Genomic DNA, 21,840 nt, shown 5'->3' on the forward strand with positions numbered 1-21,840 from the left:
CGGCGAGTGCGACTCATTGTGAATGAGGCCGGCAGCACTCTCAGACCTGATCTGCTCATTTGCAATTTCTCACATAAATCATCAGAGGCTGTGTTTGATTCATGTGTTTTACCAGATTCCCTCTAAATAACGACAGCGTGAAGGAGAAATGCAAAGACAACACAGCTTACGATTCTATGAGGAAATGTCCAAGAGAGAGACGGTGAGTGAGACGGAGATGAAAACAGCACAGTCACAAGGAGACAGACTCGCCCACACAAACACACAGACTGACGAGCATCGTATTGATCCAGCTGAGAAAAGGCCTCGAAATGCTACGCAGCGACACCACATTGCATCCTGATCCGACACCGCAGGACCCTGTGATGTTTAATACGACCGAATCAAACCACGCGCTCCCACCTGTAATTAAGCTGATATACCGCACTAATCCGGGTGATTAAAAGGGGCAACACCACATCTCTGAGCGGGAACAAATCAAATATACACCTCGGCCCTTGAACGTAATAAGGCATTAAGCTCCAACTCACCTGGGGAACAGTTGTGTGAATACTGAGTATGCCAGGAACGAATAATGTGGACCAAATGGGATGGATAAGACGATGTCCACCTAATTGCTTTAAAATTGCAGTTTACATACACACATACATCTGTTTAAAATGTCATCACCGAATCATTTTACCCTCTTAGAAATGTGTATAAAATGTAGTGGCATGTCTCCACCTGCCACTACTCATGCTTCACCCAAGCTTTCCATCCGCAACTGCAAACCAAAGCATCTATTTACACCTCAAGCCCTCCGTTGAGTTTTCAGCCTGTGAGCTCCGACACTCCAGAAACCGAGGAAGGACTCGCAGCTGTCACTGTTGTGCTCGTTACTGTGCAGCCGGTGTAGAGTAAGGCCGACGTCACTCTCCAAATAATCTCGTGAATCACGGTGTGAGGAGAGGAAGACGGAGGCAGCAACAGAATTGGAAATACTTTTTTTTTTTTAAATGTGACTTTTAGATGGCGTGCTGGAGTAGAGTACTCGAGCTAGCAAGGCTGGTTTGTGGGCTCTGTGTACCATCCGTGATGTACATGTCTTATCCATGAAAATAACATGAACACTGAAACTCACCTTGCAGGAATCAACACTAACATAAATCTTTGCCACGTTTTTGTTGCCGAAGCTGAAAACACTGACGCCATTTTCCGTCACCACAGCTGCCTGCACGCGAGTAAACTCTCCAACGCGTCTGGTTCCAGTTCTTTAACAGTGAAATCTAAATATCACCAATGCAACAAAGATGAGACAGGATTTCTTTTTGGGTCCACGTTTGCTGAGTTTTCTGTCTGTTTTCTGTGTTTATTTTGTTAAAAAGATGTTGCCACTGATGGCGACCAACGGCCAAGAATTGGTTGCAGATTTCTTGCAAATGTCAAGCCCTGCGTTGGAAACATTTGAGGTATTTCAGTGAATAGCCTATGAATGTAAAGTTAACGTAGCCCCAAACCAAGTTCTACTATCAAGCTGCAATGAACAAACACGGTCTGAGAAAACACAGCAGTGGTGAATTATGGGTTACAACCCAAATTTGAACCAACAGATTATTTCAGATAAGTAAGTCTAAAACCCCAGAAAGACGTTAAAGTCTAAAGTTAAAGCAATATTTAAACAAAATCTGCAAAAAAAAAAACTAACTCAGAAATTCATACTTTCATCAGTTTTACTTTCAGATTTGCATTTCTGGGGCCGGCCACTACGGCAACAGTCATCACTTCACCGGAACTTGGCTTCAAAGACGTGGACACTTCTTCCCCCGCGAGGGACACGCACATCTGCAGCAGCATTTATTACCCAAGATCCCAATGTGCCCATAAACTAAAAAGTTTCACAACACAGCAGGTGGAATAATGCAGGCACTAAAAATAACATCCATCCCCGCTTAGAATCTCAAGTTGCACATGTTCTTCTCTTTTAATCTACCAGGTACGATGGCCTGCGTGTGTTTTTAGGAGCAACTGCTGCTGAAATATTAAAAGTTTGGACCTCTGTGGCGAACCTCAGGTATACAACGGCACTTTATGTCTCATTAGGAGGAGGAATTCAGTCTGCCCACTGACACTGAGGAGAGTCAGTGTAGTTCTGCTCCGGCCCACGCTCCCCTCGCCGAGTCCACTGAGATCGACGCGAGACAGAGTTCCTTCTTGTTTGGAGCTGCCAACGTGGGAAGTGGAATACAAGCGCTGGAAATGTTTGGGTTGTCCCATTCGTCCTACTGAACTGTGTTCCTCCGCAGCAGATAGTTTCGGCACTTAACGCCTCGCTGCCGTGCCAAACATACTACACTTTGCTTCACAGAGTCACACATGAAAGTGCTATGACTGAGTGAGAAAGTACTTTTGTTGCCTAAACCTAACCAAGTACTTTTGTTGCCTAAACAAGTACTTTTGTTGCCTAAACAAGTACTTTTGTTGCCTAAACCTAACCAAGTACTTTTGTTATCTAAACCTAACCAAGTACTTTTGTTGCCTAAACCTAACCAAGTACTTTTGTTGCCTAAACCTAACCAAGTACTTTTGTTGCCTAAACCGAACCAAGTACGTTTGTTGCCTAAACCGAACCAAGTACTTTTGTTGCCTAAACCTAACAAAGTACTTTTGTTGCCTAAACCTAACCAAGTACTTTTGTTGCCTAAACCTAATCAAGTACTTTTGTTGTCTAAACCTAACCAAGTACTTTTGTTGTCTAAACCTAACAAAGTACTTTTGTTATCTAAACCTAACCAAGTACTTTTGTTGCCTAAACCTAACCAAGTACTTTTGTTGCCTAAACCTAAGCAAGTACTTTTGTTGCCTAAACCGAACCAAGTACTTTTGTTGCCTAAACCGAACCAAGTACTTTTGTTGCCTCAACCTAACCAAGTACGTTTGTTGCCTAAACCTAACCAAGTACTTTTGTTGCCTAAACCTAACCAAGTACTTTTGTTATCTAAACCTAACCAAGTACTTTTGTTGCCTAAACCTAACCAAGTACTTTTGTTGCCTAAACCTAACCAAGTACTTTTGTTATCTAAACCTAACCAAGTACTTTTGTTGCCTAAACCTAACCAAGTACTTTTGTTGCCTAAACCTAACCAAGTACTTTTGTTATCTAAACCTAACCAAGTACTTTTGTTGCCTAAACCTAACCAAGTACTTTTGTTATCTAAACCTAACCAAGTACTTGTGTTGCCTAAACCAAACAAAGTACTTTTGTTGCCTAAACCTAACCAAGTACTTTTGTTATCTAAACCTAACCAAGTACTTTTGTTGTCTAAACCTAACCAAGTACTTTTGTTATCTAAACCTAACCAAGTAATTTTGTTGCCTAAACCTAACCAAGTACTTTTGTTGTCTAAACCTAACCAAGTACTTTTGTTATCTAAACCTAACCAAGTACTTTTGTTATCTAAACCTAACCAAGTACTTTTGTTGCCTAAACCAAACAAAGTACTTTTGTTGCCTAAACCTAACCAAGTACTTTTGTTGTCTAAACCTAACCAAGTACTTTTGTTATCTAAACCTAACCAAGTACTTTTGTTATCTAAACCTAACCAAGTACTTTTGTTCCCTAAACCTAACCAAGTACTTTTGTTGCCTAAACCTAACAAAGTACTTTTGTTGCCTAAACCGAACCAAGTACGTTTGTTGCCTAAACCGAACCAAGTACGTTTGTTGCCTAAACCTAACCAAGTACGTTTGTATGCTAAAAGCATTAATTCCACTCGAGTCAGCGCTGTTCAATACTGAGCAGTGGACACCACCAGCTTTAAAAATGTCTCAGTAAAGTGAGGAGATGTGATGACGTCAGGCAGTGGGTGGGTTTGTCTGTGTGATCCAGTCGGGCATAAACGTTCTGGACTTGGCTTTCAAATGTCTATCTTCATATCCTGTAAAACAACACCAATCTGTCTTTGGGTTTTGATGGGAACCATATGTGTGTAACCTGTGTCTGGGTTTTTTTGTCCATGGACAGCACCGCCTCTTCATACATGTACAGTGGATGCTTTGATTACACACAAAGCTGTCTCAGATTAGGCCGGGATTAGAGCTGTGCTGCCCACACAGACTGAGCCAGCTGGGGCGTAATGTGAGACCTGACGGAGAGACTGGCGAGCTCAAAGGGGTTTCAGTGACAGACAGATGGAGAATGGGGAGCAGGCTGGTACCAACAATCCTACACATCCAGCTCTGGAGTGGAGGTCAGGGCTCGTTTCTGATAGAACCGCTACTTAAAACCTGCAGAGGCTGCAGACTCCATCTACATTAACAGTGTCTGGTAGATGAATAAGATAATTACAAGGAAAAATACAACACAACTCAGTCTAATTTCCCCTGAGTGCAACAACACATTATCATGCTAATGTGAAGAATTAGTCCTTTATAGCTCCTGTCCTTCAAGATAATGGCCTCTGGACAGGAAAAATGTGCATCCAGATAAATACTGGCAACGAATACATTGTAATGCACTAATTAAATACACTGGATCAGCATTGGTGCGATTTATGACCTTATTAAAAGTAGCAAGTGTTGCCCAGACATCAGGACTCGGTCAGTGTTATAAAATTGCATCAAGATTTCATAATCCGTCGAACGTGAGTAAAATTCACAAAATCTTTAGAAGAAAGCTTCATGAATGTTGGGTTGTGTGAAGTTATAGCCTGACGTAATCTAACACATGATCCAATTGAGTTTCACAAGATAAAGTACACAGATTTAAAATGTATGAAAGAAAGAAAAGAGGAAACATCAGATTGTACCTCAGTATTAGCCAACAACGAGCAGCTTAAATGCTGGAATCAGGATCAGGAGATGAAGCGGAGGATCAGTGCATCCCTGAAGCAAACTGAAGCCAGGCTGATACCAGACGTAACATTGAGCGATTAACAATACATCAGTCACTGTTCATTCTAACATAAAACCATAACACGCACACAACCGATCCCTTAGATCTGTTTTTTTTAATATTGCAATAACAGATTCTTTGGCCACTTGGGGGCAGCAGAAACAAGCTGCGAGCACAACAAAGACCTTTTTATACATCCAAGTCAGAAGTTCTTTAAAAAATTAAAAAGACCACATGATTTCTATTTCCAACATTTTACATATTTCTACAAATCTAGAAAATAACACATCATATAAAATATGTCATCAGGTTTTCTAAAAAAAAATAGTCTCATGAAAATGTAAGTAATAAACAGCAATGCTGTGTAAATTGCTGTCATGAATATGCTAACCTTGCATAGAATAATTAATCATTTGTTAACAGAGAGAACATATACTTTATGATATTGTCCTTTACCATCTTACCCAATATTTAATATTTGATGACTGTTCAATACCAACATTCTTCAGGAGGATATTGACAATAAAAAGAAAGAAAGTTCCTCTGAAAAACTGGCAGAGGAGTTTGCAGTATTCTCAGATAAGAATATTTACATTTTTATCACCTCTGGATTTTGACAGCTGGACAGTAAGAGAGTTTTATTTGATGAGATTTAAATCGTAAATCTTACTGAAACTGCAAAAGTGAGGGCGACAAAAATAGGATTTTGAGTAACGGGCGACGTGCATTCCCCATTCCCAGTGGAAATTGCTCTTTTTTACCAATATATAATATTCTGCAACATAACACAGCAACGTGTCATCTCCTTCAGAATACAGTTCTAGAGGTTTGAATAGATGAGGATGTATTTTGAGGGGAAACTGTATCTACCTTTAGGCCCACTCTCCTCATACAAGACTTGTTTTCATCTCATAATTTATTGTTAACACTCGGTTATCTTTAACACACTTTTGTGCCATTAAGGCAACGATGTACTAATATCTGGAAGTGACTGTAGTCTATCCAGCGCTGATAAACAGTCCACACTACTGCAACATATGCGCTTAAGACAACACAGACTCGAGACGAGGACAACATTGATGGACGGATGTTGCTCTTGAGGCCCGTACAGAAACCCACACTTCCCCCAACAAGTGCTCAACATCTCGTCTCCTCAACATCTCGTCTCCTCTCTGGTTCAGCCAGAATCAACAGAGGTGAGAGGCCTTTGAAGTCGGTGCCCTCCGAGAGTCGCTCTAGGCTACTGTCCCGCATGAGTCCAATGACATGGTGTCCAGCTAGATCTTTCGATGCAATTCTAAGGGCTGGTGGAGAGATCTTCTCAACTCGCCGAAGTTCAAACGGCTCATGTTCACAGCTGCTCTCTATCCCCTCAGCGCGCACACACACACACACACACACACACACACACACACGAAACCAACGTAAAAAAAACACAGATTACACTCGCCCGCCGACAGCTTTCTGGGCTGGATTTAGACACCAAACGTCCGGTGAACTCCAGAAAACAAATTAGCTTGTTTTGATTTCCTCCCACTTCTCATGAATTCGGCAAGTTGAGACGAGGACGCGTCTTGAATTGTAAGAAGGGTGGCATCTGGACACATTGTCCCATCTAAGAATGTGACATTACAAAAATGTCAGCAATGTATTCTATTCTTAAAATTTGTATTCTGAGTTTCCCGATACAGTTCTACGGCCCTTTGACTGCAAACAAGAATGTTGCTGAAATGTCAAATTGGAGATACATAATGCTGTGAAAGCAGCTTTCTGAGTCAGCAAAAATTAACATTTTCAGCCTGTACTCCTACAGAGGCTGCTAAAATATCCACATTAATACACTATTATACATCTTCACTGTGGAAATTCACAATCTGACATGTCTTATTTTGATACATTCCTTTAATGACAGATGTTAGAACCTGGACACTTTTTCAGTCTCTCTCTGTTTGAACAAGCATCACTATGAAGCGTCGTGGTAGCAAATCATCTGATGTCAAAATCATGTCAAAGAAGAGACGGATTCTGCACTGAGCCATGTTGTGTTTTTAAGAAGCGCACCCTCCAGAATGAAATAATTATTTATTGTCCTCTGGTCAACTTTTGCTTTCCACTTCACGTAACGAACCAGGATTACTGCTCTCCTGTGGTCTCAACCTTTGTAGTGAAAATGTACCGACATCGACGGTTAAGCCACCATCTTTTGTTTTTTTACCACATCACCACCGCCACAAACAAACCTCAGTGTCGAAGAAACCACAGCCCGAACAGCCCGAACACCCTCTCTGTCTCTTTAGCGGCGGTGCGATCCTCATCAGAGTCTGCTGCCGTGACGGCCCGGCACTGTGTGACATAAGGGCGCCCTCCCTCAGACTGACTTGTCGAGAATTCATTTAGTCAAAGTGTCAGACGCATCAAACAGCCAGCAGCAGCAGCAGCAGCCGAATGTCAACACTCAGTAGGAGAGGAGCTGAGTGACAGGTTCTACTGCAGAGGCTCAGGAGGGGATGCTGGGGCACAAGCTTCGACTGCACTTGGACATTCTCTATTTTAATGTTAAAGAAAATACAAGTATACAGTGCACCAGGGTGGTTAATCAACTTTAAGACACATTTAATCTGATTTGTGGTTCATTTTAACATCTGAGATTCGTTTTATCTTCTTTGCCGGTACTGGAAGCTGTCAGTTTACGCTGACTGGTAATGTGACGTTGTTGGCACACTCTTTAATGCCAGGCTGAACGGCGCCAACATTTATACAGCTTGAGGCTATGTAGTCAGTTGTTGGCTTATTAAAAAACAATGCCATGTTTCTTGCCCAGAACACAAGAATATCTTTAAAAAACTCCCCTCTCGATCACCGACTGCACTGTGCTGTAATAAAGTTGATATTTTCTAGTTCACTCATTTTAATCTCACGGGACACTGTATGGAGCGTCTATGGGGACAGGGGCATTTTCTTGCTAAGTGTCAATTAAGTTTTAATGCTTCTGAACATATACGGTCGTCTCTTAGCTACTCGCTCACATTAAAGCCTCCGAAACTATTACAGCGTCCTTCCTCTGTGCAGTTATTACCTCCCGCACTCTCCTCACGCTTATTCCTGCTTTGGCTTCAGATAAAGTTCGAACACTAAAAGCTCATCTTCATTCCTTCACCGGCAAAGAATCATTTTACGCAAATCTATTTAATTACTTTCACTAAAGATGACAAGGGGGCCACTGTAATAGATTTTCCTGCTGGCTTTCATTTCTCGGACACATTATTCAGTCCACGTTTAGAGATTAGCGAGCGGTCACAGCCACACACACTTTGCCATCTCAATATTTGAGAAAGGAGAGGCGTAGCTCTTACGGGGTCAACAGAGTGCTGCAGGAATGAGTCTTTGAGTGGACGTCTTCATACGTCCGGTTCCATCTTGAAGTCGGTGGGTTTTGTGGTTGAGTCTTTAGTGAGATGGCTGAAATAAGGTCTTTGGTGAACTCAAGCTCATGAGACGACTCAACGTCACCGCTCTGAGGACTTGTCTGCCTTTAGCTTGGTGCTGGCGACGTCACGTCATGTGACCGTGGTCTAGTTAGCTTGTAGCCTAAATGTTAGCGCTTTACTTCTGGCGCTTGCATTCACGCTTAAAAAAAAATCAGAAAAGTGGTGTTCTTATGTGACGATTATCTTGCCGAGCAAAACGTGAAAGTATCGTGAACTTGTTTTTGCCACAGAGCTTATTTTCTGCAATAATCAAAAAATTCCAATGGAAAAAGTTGAGGGAACCTCCCTGCACCAACCTTTTATGAGTTTTTGGAAGTTGCATTATGAAACGGCTGTGCCTATATATGTATAATATGCGGCACTGTGTGTGTGTGAGAGTGTGTGTGTGGCAAAGGCTAAGGCTTTCAGACAATCCATTCACCCCCTGCTGGGCCACCTGCACAAATCTATTTACATCCCTGAGCCGTTGTAAGGCTGACAGCAATGTACACACACACTCACACACACACACACACACACACACACACACGCTCACTTGCAGTACAGTGTATAGAAAGTAAAACTCTCACTTGCAGGTTAAGTACACACAGGTACACACCTCTGTGGTGTCCGGGTGACTCGGTGTGTCACTCTCTTGTATCTCTTCTTGTCCTCGCCGATGAATACCAATATGATGCGACGTATGACGCTACATTGATAAATATACTAACTAACTTATTTATCAAATCTTCATGACACTCAGTTACCAGCCCGCCACACACACACACACACACACACGCACACACATAATCAATACTGTGAGGCAATCACACGCAGGCCCTCATCAGGCTTTGACGCTCACATCAAGCCTCCGCGGTCAACTGACGCCGCTGGTTCACGCCGGATTAGCGGACCAAACAACGGAGTCTGTTTGCGGACGATTACCTCGTAATTTGAATGCAAACACATTGGATTCAGCGGAGGAATGAGGGGGCGGGTTTAGTCGGGTCAATGGCGTGTCTGTTGACGGGTGAGGGAATCATTAACCGGAGCGGCCTCGGCAGAGGATCGCTGACCTTCCACAGAGTTCATAGAACGGGCTTCATCGTCCTGCCAATGCCTCCGTCGCTCTACTGCGATGTGTTATTTTTCAGTTTTGGGCCTTTTATTAATAAAAAAGCTATTCGTAACACCTGAGCCGCCGTTTGACAGTTCAGTAGGAGGCTCATAAATAAAACCGGTAGAACACTTTATTATTTCATTGGAATGACAAATGAAATATTGAAGCCTTATCACTTCCTCCTCCGAGGAAAACCAAAGATCTTATTTCAGCTGTCCGCTTCCTCGTATCCTGCAAAATGTTCCCTTAGCACCTCAACTGTGAACCAAAAAGCATTTTCCCCTTTCTCGTCAGTGAGCTGTCGGTGTGAACTTTAATATTTTACTTAGCACTCAATCTTCCAACAGGGAGGCATGTGCGGGTGAACAGGAGGACTGTAAATCCAAGAAGAGGAGTAACAACCGCGATGAGAAGATGGGAAACAAGTGACATTGAAGCAACCAGGACGACGCTGGTCTGTTCACAAAAATAAGCACCGACAAGGAAGATAAATAAAACTGTGAGTAGATCTCCTGCAGCCATCCAGTTTGTCTCTCCTGCATCTCAAGCGTTGCATTTATGCAGCACAATGTCCAATTTGACTCGAGTACATGAGGTGATTGGGCAACAGGTGGAATACTCATCGTGTGAGTCAGAGGACTTCACCATGAGAGACTAGAGTGGGAGTGAATAGCAATGGTTAGTTTGCTTTGGAGCTCAGGGCTATTTCCTGGATTCCTATTCCCTCTCTCTCTCCCTCTCTCTCTCTCGAGCTGGCTGATCTGACAGGTCATTGACCTGCCCACTGGTCTGAGGTATGACTCACTCATCAGCTAAATCCCTCTGCTGCCCCCCCCCCCCCCCCCCCCCGGTGCAGACCACCCCTACTGTTCCAGCCTCCTGCTGCTAGTGCACCAACATTGATAGATAACGGACCGTAAAAGGAAGTGGACGCCATCCATTCGGTTTGTGGACGATGGTTTTAAAGCCTTGAGTTTGCCATCTTGTTTTTTTTTTGGAACCAGTAGTGACACGAGAGGGTGAAGCTAAGTACAATTAACTCCATGAACTAAAAACACACTGTGAAAGGGTTTAACAACAGACAACTCCCAGACCGGACAACGCAGTGGTGGCGACCGGTCAATCACAAGGTAACCCCGACCCTAAAGCATAAACTGCTTTATCGTCTGTTTGACTCTAAATGGACCATCATTTGCTAAATGAACATCGTGCTGCATTTAAGAAGACTTGAAACTAGAGATTGAGACCATAAACTCATGTTTACAATGTTTACTGAGGTAATAAATCAAGAGAGAAGTAGCGTCATTAGGGCGACTGTGGCTAAGTGGATAGCAGGGCCGTCCTTCAACCAGAGGGTTGGCGGTTCGATCCCCGGCTCCGCTAGTCGCATGTCGATGTGTCCTTGAGCAAGACACTTACACCCAAACCTGCTCCCGTGGCTGTGCCTACGGTGTAGAAATGTGATAGAATCTGAATTGTAAGTCGCTTTGGATCAAAGCGTCTGCTAAATGACTGTAATGTAATATCATGTCATTTTCTCATAGACTTCTATACAACCAGAGGAGTCGCCCCCTGATGGCCAGAAGAGCGAATGCAAGTTTAAGGCACTTCCACACTGGCTTCACTTTTCAGAAACGTAGATTGCCACCTGGGATAAAGACATAATATGAATAGCATTTATCATGCTATACATTTTTTTGAACATGTCCTGGATATGCTCAACCCCACATACATTACTAGTAATGGTGAATCAGTATTCAGGTGGTTGAGCTCCGGCAGCCGTTAGAGACTATTACAGTATCAGACAGAAGAAGCGGCGTAGGCAGGGGGTCTCTTCTGCCCTCAGGGAATGAGGATTGATGGTGCTCATTTGAGACTGGGTCACATCTGAAACCTTGTGATGAATGTAATGACGTCATTACTGCTGCGAGGTGTGGGGGGGGACCAGAGACATAATGGAAGAGGACCAGCAGAATGTTACGCAATCTGTTTCAATCCAGTGTTTTTTAAGAGAGAGAAATCGAGCCGGTCACTTTGAAATACAGCATGAATGAGCTCAACACCCTCACTGTAGGAGTGGTTTTTTTTAGGAAACACGATCACAGCTTAGATCTTGAAAACAGCACTATTGTCTTTCACTATTGTCACACTGACCAGTATTACTGGCTATTCACTAACTTCTATTATTCTGCACAGGCAAAGCCAGTTTCCTGGTTCTGTTAAAGCAAACGCCAAACAAGCATTCCTGACAAACCAGTTTGGTCACAACCTCCGCTTCGGGAAAGACTAAAACACCTCGGCTTATTTTACAATGAACAAGGATGCATTAAATCAGACTCAATGGATCAACAGCTGTCCCGTATGGCCATAACAATTTTCCGGAAAAACCCCACAAAAAAAGCAGCAGGCCAAGCATTGACCCCTGAGGGACACCGCAGGTTAAAACGACTAGAATCGAAACCGGTACTTAAACTTAAGGAGACTCAAAACTGCAAAGCAAGAAGTAAGCAGTAACAAGTAACACAGCGATGCCACTGCACGGCAAGCAGGAGCCAGAGTTTGGGTACTCGCTGGGGTTGTGATAGCGTACCTGCAGGGCGCATGGTAGAAGGGATATCCATGGTGAGGTATGTGATTGCAGTATCCAGACTGATTCCACATGGTGCTTCTCTCGTTCCACGGGGTGACAGTTCACAAGTGCCGCCGCCGTTTCTGTCGGCGTTCTATTTCGAGTGCGGGGGAATCAGACGCGGGCTCGCTGGGAGACTCACATTAATCAGCGTCTCCTCTCGAGTGGCTCCATGGGGAGGAAAGCGAGAGGTTGCGGGATTACTGAGGAGATGAGGTGAGAAAATGAGCTGAGGGGGCTGTGCTGAAAAACAGAGGGGGTGATGTCAGGTGAGTCAAGTCTGGTGTGGTTCACACACCTGGAAATTAAGTCTGCTTCTGCCGCCTCGACAACGCCAGGACTGCTCAGCGGAGTCTCAGACGACTGCCCCGGGTGAAGTCTGACATCACAGGCTACTCCTTCAATCCTGCCTCGAGCCAGTCATTTCCCCTCGCAGTCTCAGGTGTAATCAGGTAGAACAGATGTCTTTGGGGTTCGCCTTGCTGAGACGTATCTTTTATCTGATAAATCATGCGTAATATGTGTCTCAATTCGCACTTCCAGGGTTTTTTTTAACGACCTCTCAGACGCCGATCTGCATCAGAAGGAGTCCAATGTAGGACTTCAGAGACCTCCGTTTCTGCAGCACTCCCTGATGCCGCGCAGGATCTGTTTATGTCTTTTGCACGTGCAGCACATTCTCTCCAAAGTTCACAGGCGCCACAAATCCATCTCTTCTGGACACGAGCAGGTTAAAATCCACAGCCCCCTGCGTCCCGCCACTGCATCTAGTCCGGCACAAGCGCTTATCTCCCCAATCACAGGCTTCCCACCGGCTCTCCACCCTCACGAAACAACAGAGGTGCACGACGCTGAATGACTGAGCATACTCACAGAAAGAGAGAGAGAGCAGGAGAGAGAGGGGGGGGGGAGTTGGCAGAGAGAGAGAGAGTGAAGTGAATGGATCAGTAGTGAGAGGGCAAGAGAACGAGGAAGAGGTAAACAGAGCGGAGCGGCATTCCTTTTCCCGCCTCGTGCTCATCCGGCAGGATACACACCGCTGAGAGGACGAGCGAGAGAGCGAGTGAAAATGTGTGTGTGCGAGTGTGTGTAAGAGTGAGAGAGAGAGGGAGGAGGGTGAAGAGACAATGTGAGGAAAGACGGAGAGACCGTGACGCGTTTACATGCACACAAAAAATGTGACTCCGGTGTAACTGAAGACCTGAATGAGAAGCTGGCGGAGCTCATGTAAACACCGTTACCTCACCAGGCTAATTATGATTGTAGTCAACTGTGGTTGTGAAGTCACAGTGAAGTACGTAGAATACTCTGGTTTTGTAAACGGAGGCCAGAAAGAATATGTATACGCTTTAATTGTATTTTTTCCAGGTACTTTATGAACAATTTGTGCAGGTGCAGGGCTGACTTGGAGCATGTTGAATCTATCTTAATAACGAATGTTATGATAGTCGGGTATTGTTCTTTAGAGCTTGTGCCGATATTATACCCGAGTTTCTACACGTATTATGGGTTTTTTTCAATGCTTTACTTATTACATATTACATATTTCCCATAAAACATATTTTTTACATTTCACAAAATAATGTTCTCGGATGTTAAATGTTGTCTTAACACCAGCAGCCGTCCGAGAACTTTTAAATGAAGAAATATCAAATCAAACAATAAATCAAGACCAGATCCACTCCTTACATTCTTACCTTTCACAATAAAAGCCCTAGACGTACACAGTCCACTGCATTACCATTAACCAGAGGCAACTCAGCGCATTTCACTAAAAGGAAACTGAATAAAATATCTTTCGGTAGCTTAGGCTACACAATAATTTACCTCAGAGAGACTGACGGACGCTGCTCTGGGTCAACGGGATCCCTGTAGTTGGTCCTCTGGCTGTGCGACTCTTTTCAAACCTTTTACTGAAAAAGTGTTGCACGAAATACTGAAAGCATTTTGCATTATTGTGTTTATTAATTGTCACACCTTTCAGTTTTCTAAAGGCCTTTCATTCTTAGCATTTACAACAGTCACATTATTGAATGTATGTAAACACAGGCCTTCTGGAAATAGTTGAAAGATTTTAAGACTGAGGGGATACAAGTGAGAAAGGTACAGAAAGCACTGATTGGATGAGAAGAATAGAAAGAGGTGAGCCAACAGCAGAGGGTGTTGGGGCTAAGCAGAGCAAGGACGGCGCTGCACCTGGCGACACAAAACACCGGCTGGCGAAATGACAGCTTCACTCACGTCGGGTCAGAGTCCAGACGCGTAATCTGATGTTTAAAAAAAGGAGCGTTCCCACAGGGAGGTAGTGCCTCAAACCATGCTGCACTGGATTAGTTTGTGAGTATTTGTTTTCTTTCTGTATTCACTAAAGCGATTTTCACCTCACGACCCTGATCATTTAATGATTAAAGGGCTTAATTGGTTATCGGATAATACATGGGGAAGGGAATGAGCACTAGCTGGGCTTTTTCTCCCTTCAGCGCGTGTGTTCACTCATTCTTTCATGACATCTTACGCCCCGTTATGACACTCTTTCTATCATCTTGCATCACTGGCCCGTGTGAAGTGAAAGTCCCTCAGCCTGATGGCAGAAGCAGCTCATTCCACCGAGCCTGTGGCGATCACATCGTCAAAGTTTCCAACCAGCCGCCGAGAAACGCCAACACCCAGACAACGTTTGGTCACATGTGTTCATCGCCCGACTAAACACACTTTCCTCCTCATCAACAAACATCTGATAAGCAGCACGCAGTTGAAAATGTAATCAATTGAAAACGAGTTGACTGGCAAGGTCGGTGGCATTTGGAGCTTTCACGTGGAGATATTTCACAGGAACTCAAACCAGACAGAAGTTGAATGAGCGGGATGAGCTTACGTCATGCCGATCAGTTCATTAACGTCACAAGCATTTAACAGGAAGGACCACAACAAGCCAGAGCCCCCTCACAGAGAGGCTTCTGACCTGTGGGGTCGTGAGATGCCGGAGAGAGAATCAAAGCTTTTATTCTTGTGAACGGCTTCACAGCTCATTGACGCGTGAGCAACAACACATCGCCTCTAGAGCGGAGACGATGTTTCATTCGTTGATTGATTATTCAGCCACTAAATTGATAATCAACTAATTGTTTCACTTATTTTTAAAGCAGAAATCTGTTCTTTGGTACTCGCTTCTCAGATGTGAGGATGTGCTGCTTTGTCACACATGACAGTGAACGTCGTCTTAGGCTCTTGGAAATGGCCATTTTTATATATTTTGGATTTTTTAATGATCGTCATTAATTCATCATTAACTTGAGAAATAATGACTTGCAGCCCTGGTTGCTTCTTATACAAAGGTCATAGCATATTAATGTCTACTATCATCCTGCTTTTACACATTTATACTAAACGTATGGACGTAGTAGGAATAATACACTAGAAGCACAAGAGTGTGTATTCAGGTGTAATACTAGTTCGTCCACAGCCCACTCAGCAACTAGAAAATGATAATGCCCATTTCCTGATCGCATATTTTTACTGAATATTGGCGATCGGTTGCCGATCAATCGGGGAATCCCTAATGAAGAGCCACACATCCCTTCTGATGTCATACAGACTGAAATGTATTCACAGGACCTGAAGGAACATCGCCATCTGTGGATTAATTGGCTGCTTACATCAGGCTTCTTTGCTCTGGTGAGACAGAACAGAAAGAGACAAACAAAAAAGGCAGGAAAAGAGGAGGAGGGGAGGGAGGAGGGTGAGGGATTGGGAGGCATAAAAAGCACAGAGGAGGTGGGAGGGAAGGAGGTGCGCCTGCCCGTCTCCCGCTGTTTGTTTTTGTTGTGAAATTTAATTCCAGCACAATCTAATCAGGGCCGGCAAACACAGGGGACCCTGCTCCTTCCTTTTCTCCATCCCCTGTCTCTGTCTTCACTCGCCTTGTTTGAAGACGCAGGTGGACCGGCTCCACCTCTGCTCGCCTATCCACACACACACACACACACACACACACACACACACACACACACACACACACACACACACACACACACACACACACACACACACACACACACACACACACCCCCGCACACACACACACACACACACACACACACACACACACACACACACACACACACACACACACACACACACACACACACACACACACACACACACACACACACACACACACACACACACACACGAGGTGGACAATCTTCTGCACAGCCTCACTGACACAGATGAAAAAAGTACACGTGAAAAGATTTTTATAAACACATTCATGCATGTGCAGCCCACACACGCACACACACACACAGCGGCTGTCGTCTTGCAGACAGCTGACTGCTGTGTTTTATCATTGTGTCAGTGGGTGAGATGGCAGAGGTGTGATTCAGCCTGCGGTTCGGCTTATCAGGCTTTTACAGCCTAAGCTCTTTCATAGCCGCTCGCTTCGAAATGCACACACACACACAACCTCCTAACACACCTCCGCCTGCTGTCGAGGTCACATCTGAGCCCATATTTCTGAAAATCCTTGAAAACAACACACACCTGCACCCTTTCCTTTACTTCAGCACTGCAGAACTGCCAAAGAGCATAAACATTATACACCTCGCTGTTGATCATTGGTTTCCTCATAACTTCAAATTACTGGTTTTAAAACCTCCAGGACCTGACATCTGCTGCTCAAGGATGTCGCTGTGCTTTCGCCTGTTTTTCCCCTGGAAATCACAGAAAGTGTTTTTTTTATACCCACAGGAAGGTGACATGTAAAAACATAAAACTCCATTAAAATATATACCAATGTAAACCTCTTCACTACCACTCCCAGCAGCTAACGATATCACCTCTTGCTTAGCTCGGCAAGATTTTGACTATTACTCTCACTACCGTCTTAAAAAGTTGGAAGCAAGAATAATTTTGGCCCATTTTCGACTCTCTCTCCCAACGCACACACTTCCTCTGGTTCTAAAATTAGACGCACTCGCAATCTCTGGCTCCCTCATTTCCTCCACCTCGCCTGTGTTCAGTCACTGCCTGATCTACGGCCACCGAATGTCTGGGGATTTCTTCATGCAAAGTTTTTGCTCGAACAAACCTATGCCGCTTACATTTCTTGGATTCGGGCAGGCCAATCACAGCCCTTTATTTGCACGCACGGGGACCAGGCGGCAAACTCCGCTTCTGAAACGTGAAGCCAACGGGCAAGTGCCTTAATCCTGCATTATCTCTACTGGCCAGCAGGGGGCGACTCCTCTGGTTGCAAAAAGAAGTCTGGTGGTATAGAAGTCGATGAGAAAATGACTAATTCTCACTCGATTTATTACCTCAGTAAGCATTGGAAACATGACTTTATGGACTCTATCGCTAGTTTCAAGTCTTCTATAGTATGACATTATTTTGGTAAATTATGGTCCATTTAGAGTAAAATAGACGATAAAGCCGGGTATGCTTTAGGGCGTGGCTACCTTGTGATTGACAGGTCGCTACCACAGCGTCACTCCTCCGCCATCCAAATATTATCACTTCTGTTCACTGGTTGCAAAAATCCAAGATGGCGACAGCCAAAAGGCCGAACTCAAGGCTTCAAAACCGCCGTCGACATCCCAATGGGTGACGCCACGAGGACTACGTCTACTTCTTAGCCGGAGATTCTGGAGGAATGAAACCAGCGACTGTTGAGTCACATTCTGGAACCTTTTACTGGCGGGAGGAGAGCTCCAAAATCAAACGTCGTCTTCTGCACGTCACCGCCCCAAAATGAAGGGCCGCCCTGAAGACTTCGCACTGGTTCTGCTATGCTATGCCAGTCTCTGGATGAAAAATAGTGCAAATGAATCAGATCGGGGTTGTTTACTGAGAACGTTGGATAAACTCCTCCTGTCATCTGGCTCATATAATTCAAGAACGTGCTCGTCTGTCTTGGGAGAAGCTTTGATAGCTTGAATGATGCAATGCCTTCTGTGTATATCCGTGCGTGTGTGTCAATATCTCTGGGGATCTTTTGATCCAGATTCTTCAATCTTCAGTCACACACACACACACACACACTCAGCCCTACTATTAATACACCTCCTCCACCGAGCTCTTTCCTTTCATCGTGGCTCGAGGCCTCGCATCTCCCCGGCTCACGAGCTACAAAATATAACACCACAATTAGAAGACTTATTTCATGTTCTGGATCAGAACCAGACTCGAGAGGAAAGCAAAGACACTTTCTCCGAGGCATGCTTTGGCGCCGAGCAACAGGAGTCCGACTGAGACGGACACGGGCCGAGACGCGTCTTTGCATAATCAAACCAAACAGTGAAAAACTATGAAGAGGAAACGAGAAGACGATATCTTAGCTAGTGCCCTGAATGCCACGTGTCATGGACCAGGGTGAAGTCATATGTGATTGTGAAAAAGCTTTGATGTGTCACTGATGACAGTCGACGGCTCTATACTTCAGCTGCTTGAGCTCCACCGACTGGAGAGGCTTCTTCCAAAGAGAAAACAGAGAAAACAGAAAACCCACGTTTCATAGAGTGATGTTTACTGGAAACGGTGCACAATATTACCAGCAGCAAGTAGGAAACTTTCAGGCGAAGTGAAGATTAGTTTTTGAGCAGCAAAAAGACGCTCTTTCATTTGAAATATCAAAATGACAAAGTTACTCAAGAGTGAGTCTTCAGGAAACCATCTTTGGCTGAGTTTGAAGTCCCGAGTTTGAAGTCCCGACAGCAGCGTGCATGAAGCATAATGACCACAGTTGTATTTTGGTCCAATCATGATTGATTCAAATCACAGCTCTTGAAGTTCAGATTTGCTGTAGATTGAAGGGATACGTAGCTTATCTATTTAGCTTGTTAAAGTTTCAATGTCTGGTTTTTTGACAACAGCCTCTTGACACACACACACAAAAAAACCCTGTTGGTATGCAAAGCATGCATAATCCACAAGGACAGAATGAAACTGTAATGATCCTGTTGCTGCAGTAAATAGTAGAGACATACAACGAGGGAAACAGAAAATAAACGGCAGCATATCAACCTGTAAACGGCCACAAAGGGTCACTGCATCGCTGACATTGCAAATTTAGACGCGCAAGTGTGAGCGTTTGAAACGGCGCGCTGCATTAGCCTCGGACTATCGTAATGAGATCAACTGCTGGCACAATAGCAGCCTAATGTGCATCATATTTAACCAGTCCGACACAAAACAATACCTCAGTCTGGACAGAGAGAGACACGTCTCTTTATGCACTGAGAGTCTAATACACAAAAGGAAAGAAGCAGCATTAGTCTCCTCTTTTGTAAATCAAAGCACACAAGCTCATTCTCCCTCCACCAAGAGGCTCAAGTTCAAAGCCGGGCAGCTTTTACAGCCACACAGACAGACAAGAGGATTTCACTGGTTTCTTTTCCCCCAGAAAAAAACTCCAACTAAAGAATTCTCTATTATACAGAGAAACTTGAGTAAGGCAGGAGGAAAATATGATGAAAGGAGTCACTAAAGGCTCCTGAAACCTTCTGAGTTAAGAGCCTTTTTAGTTGTTTCTTTAGCCACAGCCTGAAATGACCTCATCATATCTCTGTTTCTTTAACTATAATGAGTCATAAGAGTGGTGAAAAATTAACCTCACACCACGTCGATCCTCGCACGAAAGCTCTGGAGCTTGTAGGGAGCTGATGGTGACATCCGGCAAGTCGACACAGAGTGACTCTGGCATTCTCAGCCAATGTGTCAGTTTGATTTAAATGTTACTTATTGAATCCAAATGGTTTCACGACTAGATTTGACAGAATCAGATTCATTCAGCAGATTACATATTCACTTTAATAAAATGTGGTTTTTAATACTCTATCGATCCCAACTGCTCGCGTGTCTTTTATGATACTAACATTGGGGTGTGCCAAAGTCAGAAATCCTCCAATCCTACACATAGTGGCTACAAATAACCGGTTTACTTGGGTTGTTTGGCAAAAAAACATTTGTCTGGTTTTAATGACGAATCAATGAATGCTCAACATTGCTTAAAGCGTGCTGCCCTCGCCACTCTTTGTGGAAACTGCAACTAGCAGTTGGATTTGAGGCTTCGCTCCTGGCCGTTTGGCAGCGAAAGTGATGAAAGTAGAGATGTGTAGAGTTCACAAAGCCTCGGGTGACAACGGAGGGGTGGGATGCTCATTACTGCAGAGCTAAACGTATACTAGATATCTACCACCGGGGTAATACGACCCTATCAGACAGTGCTTTGCTGGTTTGGACTCCTACCTATCTGTAACCCTGCAGTTGTGCTGAAGACGGAGCAACAGAATCACTTTCTATCTTCCATCACTGACTGAAATCTCCTGGAGCACCTCACATCCCCCTCTGCCTCCTGAATCATCTTTCATTCCCCTCATTTCTTTCCTCTATTACCTCAAATATGATCTTATCCTGAAGGGGGAAAAACAACCTTCAACCACTTACTGTGTCGTATGCACCTATTTCTAAAAATGATTTTACCAACACTTGGCTTGCATAATAATTATAATCATACTGCCAGGGAAATCCAGCTCTACTTGCTTCCACGGTCCTGCCCATTTTTAGTGATATTACTTAAATGAAACTGAAGCTAATTTTGTTCTATGGTCCTATGAGTGTCAGATAATAACTGGAATATGAAAGATCCTCCCATAATAGGAAGCGGGCATTCAAATCAGGCTTTCTGAATTATTAACATCACTGCTGCTTCTCTCGCTAATAGCAGTGATTGCGCCCTGAATATCGTCTCTGCAGGCCCATAGAGGGAAGTAAACAAAGAATGAAGCTTCATTAGCTCTCGTAATGTTTATTGACTCTGCATTGGAAGCTGAAAACCATGCCCTGCAGTGTACTCAATCTGCTCCAGATAAGAGCATCTCAAATGGATATAGATAGATATATATTATTTCAGACTCGGGGTCCATACAGACGGATACATAAAAAGACAGACACAAACAATAAAAGTACATCGGCCTAGCAATGCCTTACAAAGAGACAGCTGTACCAATGTCGCCACAGCTGGGACTGGTAGCGTGTGGTGCTAAACCTTATGTTGGTTAAAACAAGTATGATCCCATTTACAGAGTCATTCAGTCGACACACTTTTACTCTCATACTCTGGTGCGCATACCAGTAAGCCAGAATTCTCACTGTGTATGTGGGGACACCTCTTTGGCTCAGTTTTAAAAATAATTTACTATGATTAACACGATCAAAAGCTTTGGAGGCATCAATACAACACATAAGAAGTGATGAGTTTTGACCTCTGTATTTGTTTACAATTTCCTTTAAGGCATATATACACAAGTCAGTGCCATGTTTGGCTTTGAAGCCGAACTGGTTATCTGTGGATATAAATTGCAATCCATTAGCTTTGCCTCTGAGCTAAAAATACGAGGTATTTCATTGTGTATATATATAGATATATGTTGCTATATATATATATATATATATCCTCTATTTTGGTTCCTGAACTGGATTCACTTGGATTCCGATTGAAATGGTAATGGTCAGTCCCCCGCAGCTTCTCTGTGACTGTGAACTCAACCTCCCCACCCAAAGGTGACCCCTTTCTGCAGGCCTTCAAAGGGCATGGGCAGTGAACGGGCCGACAGAGGAAGAGCTCACTGTCGATCTGTCGTGAAGCATTCCACGTTGCACGACTGTAAGAGAGGGCAGGGAGAGTTACGCCTGGACAAAGGGACGGGGTGTGTTTCAGGGCATTGGGGCTCAGCTTTCCTTTGAAGAAAGAAAA

General features: G+C 44.0%; 1 protein-coding gene across 2 annotated transcripts in view; it reads right to left on the reverse strand.

The window, feature by feature from the left end:
• Positions 1 to 21,840, reverse strand: part of LOC306780003 (pleckstrin homology domain-containing family A member 7-like) — a 94,412-nt gene that overhangs the window by 68,105 nt on the left and 4,467 nt on the right. The window contains exon 1 of one of the 2 annotated variants that reach the window (XM_079272159.1): positions 12,048 to 12,160. The exons of the other annotated variant lie outside the window; for it this stretch is intronic. Within the exon in view, the coding sequence (XP_079128285.1) occupies positions 12,048 to 12,118 (71 nt within the window). The 5' untranslated portion in view covers positions 12,119 to 12,160. Of the gene's footprint in view, positions 1 to 12,047; positions 12,161 to 21,840 lie in introns of those variants that run through there. 2 annotated transcript variants of the gene reach the window in all.

This window comes from Melanostigma gelatinosum, assembly GCF_949748355.1.
Source record: "Melanostigma gelatinosum genome assembly, chromosome: 1".
NCBI classification, from domain to species: domain Eukaryota; kingdom Metazoa; phylum Chordata; class Actinopteri; order Perciformes; family Zoarcidae; genus Melanostigma; species Melanostigma gelatinosum.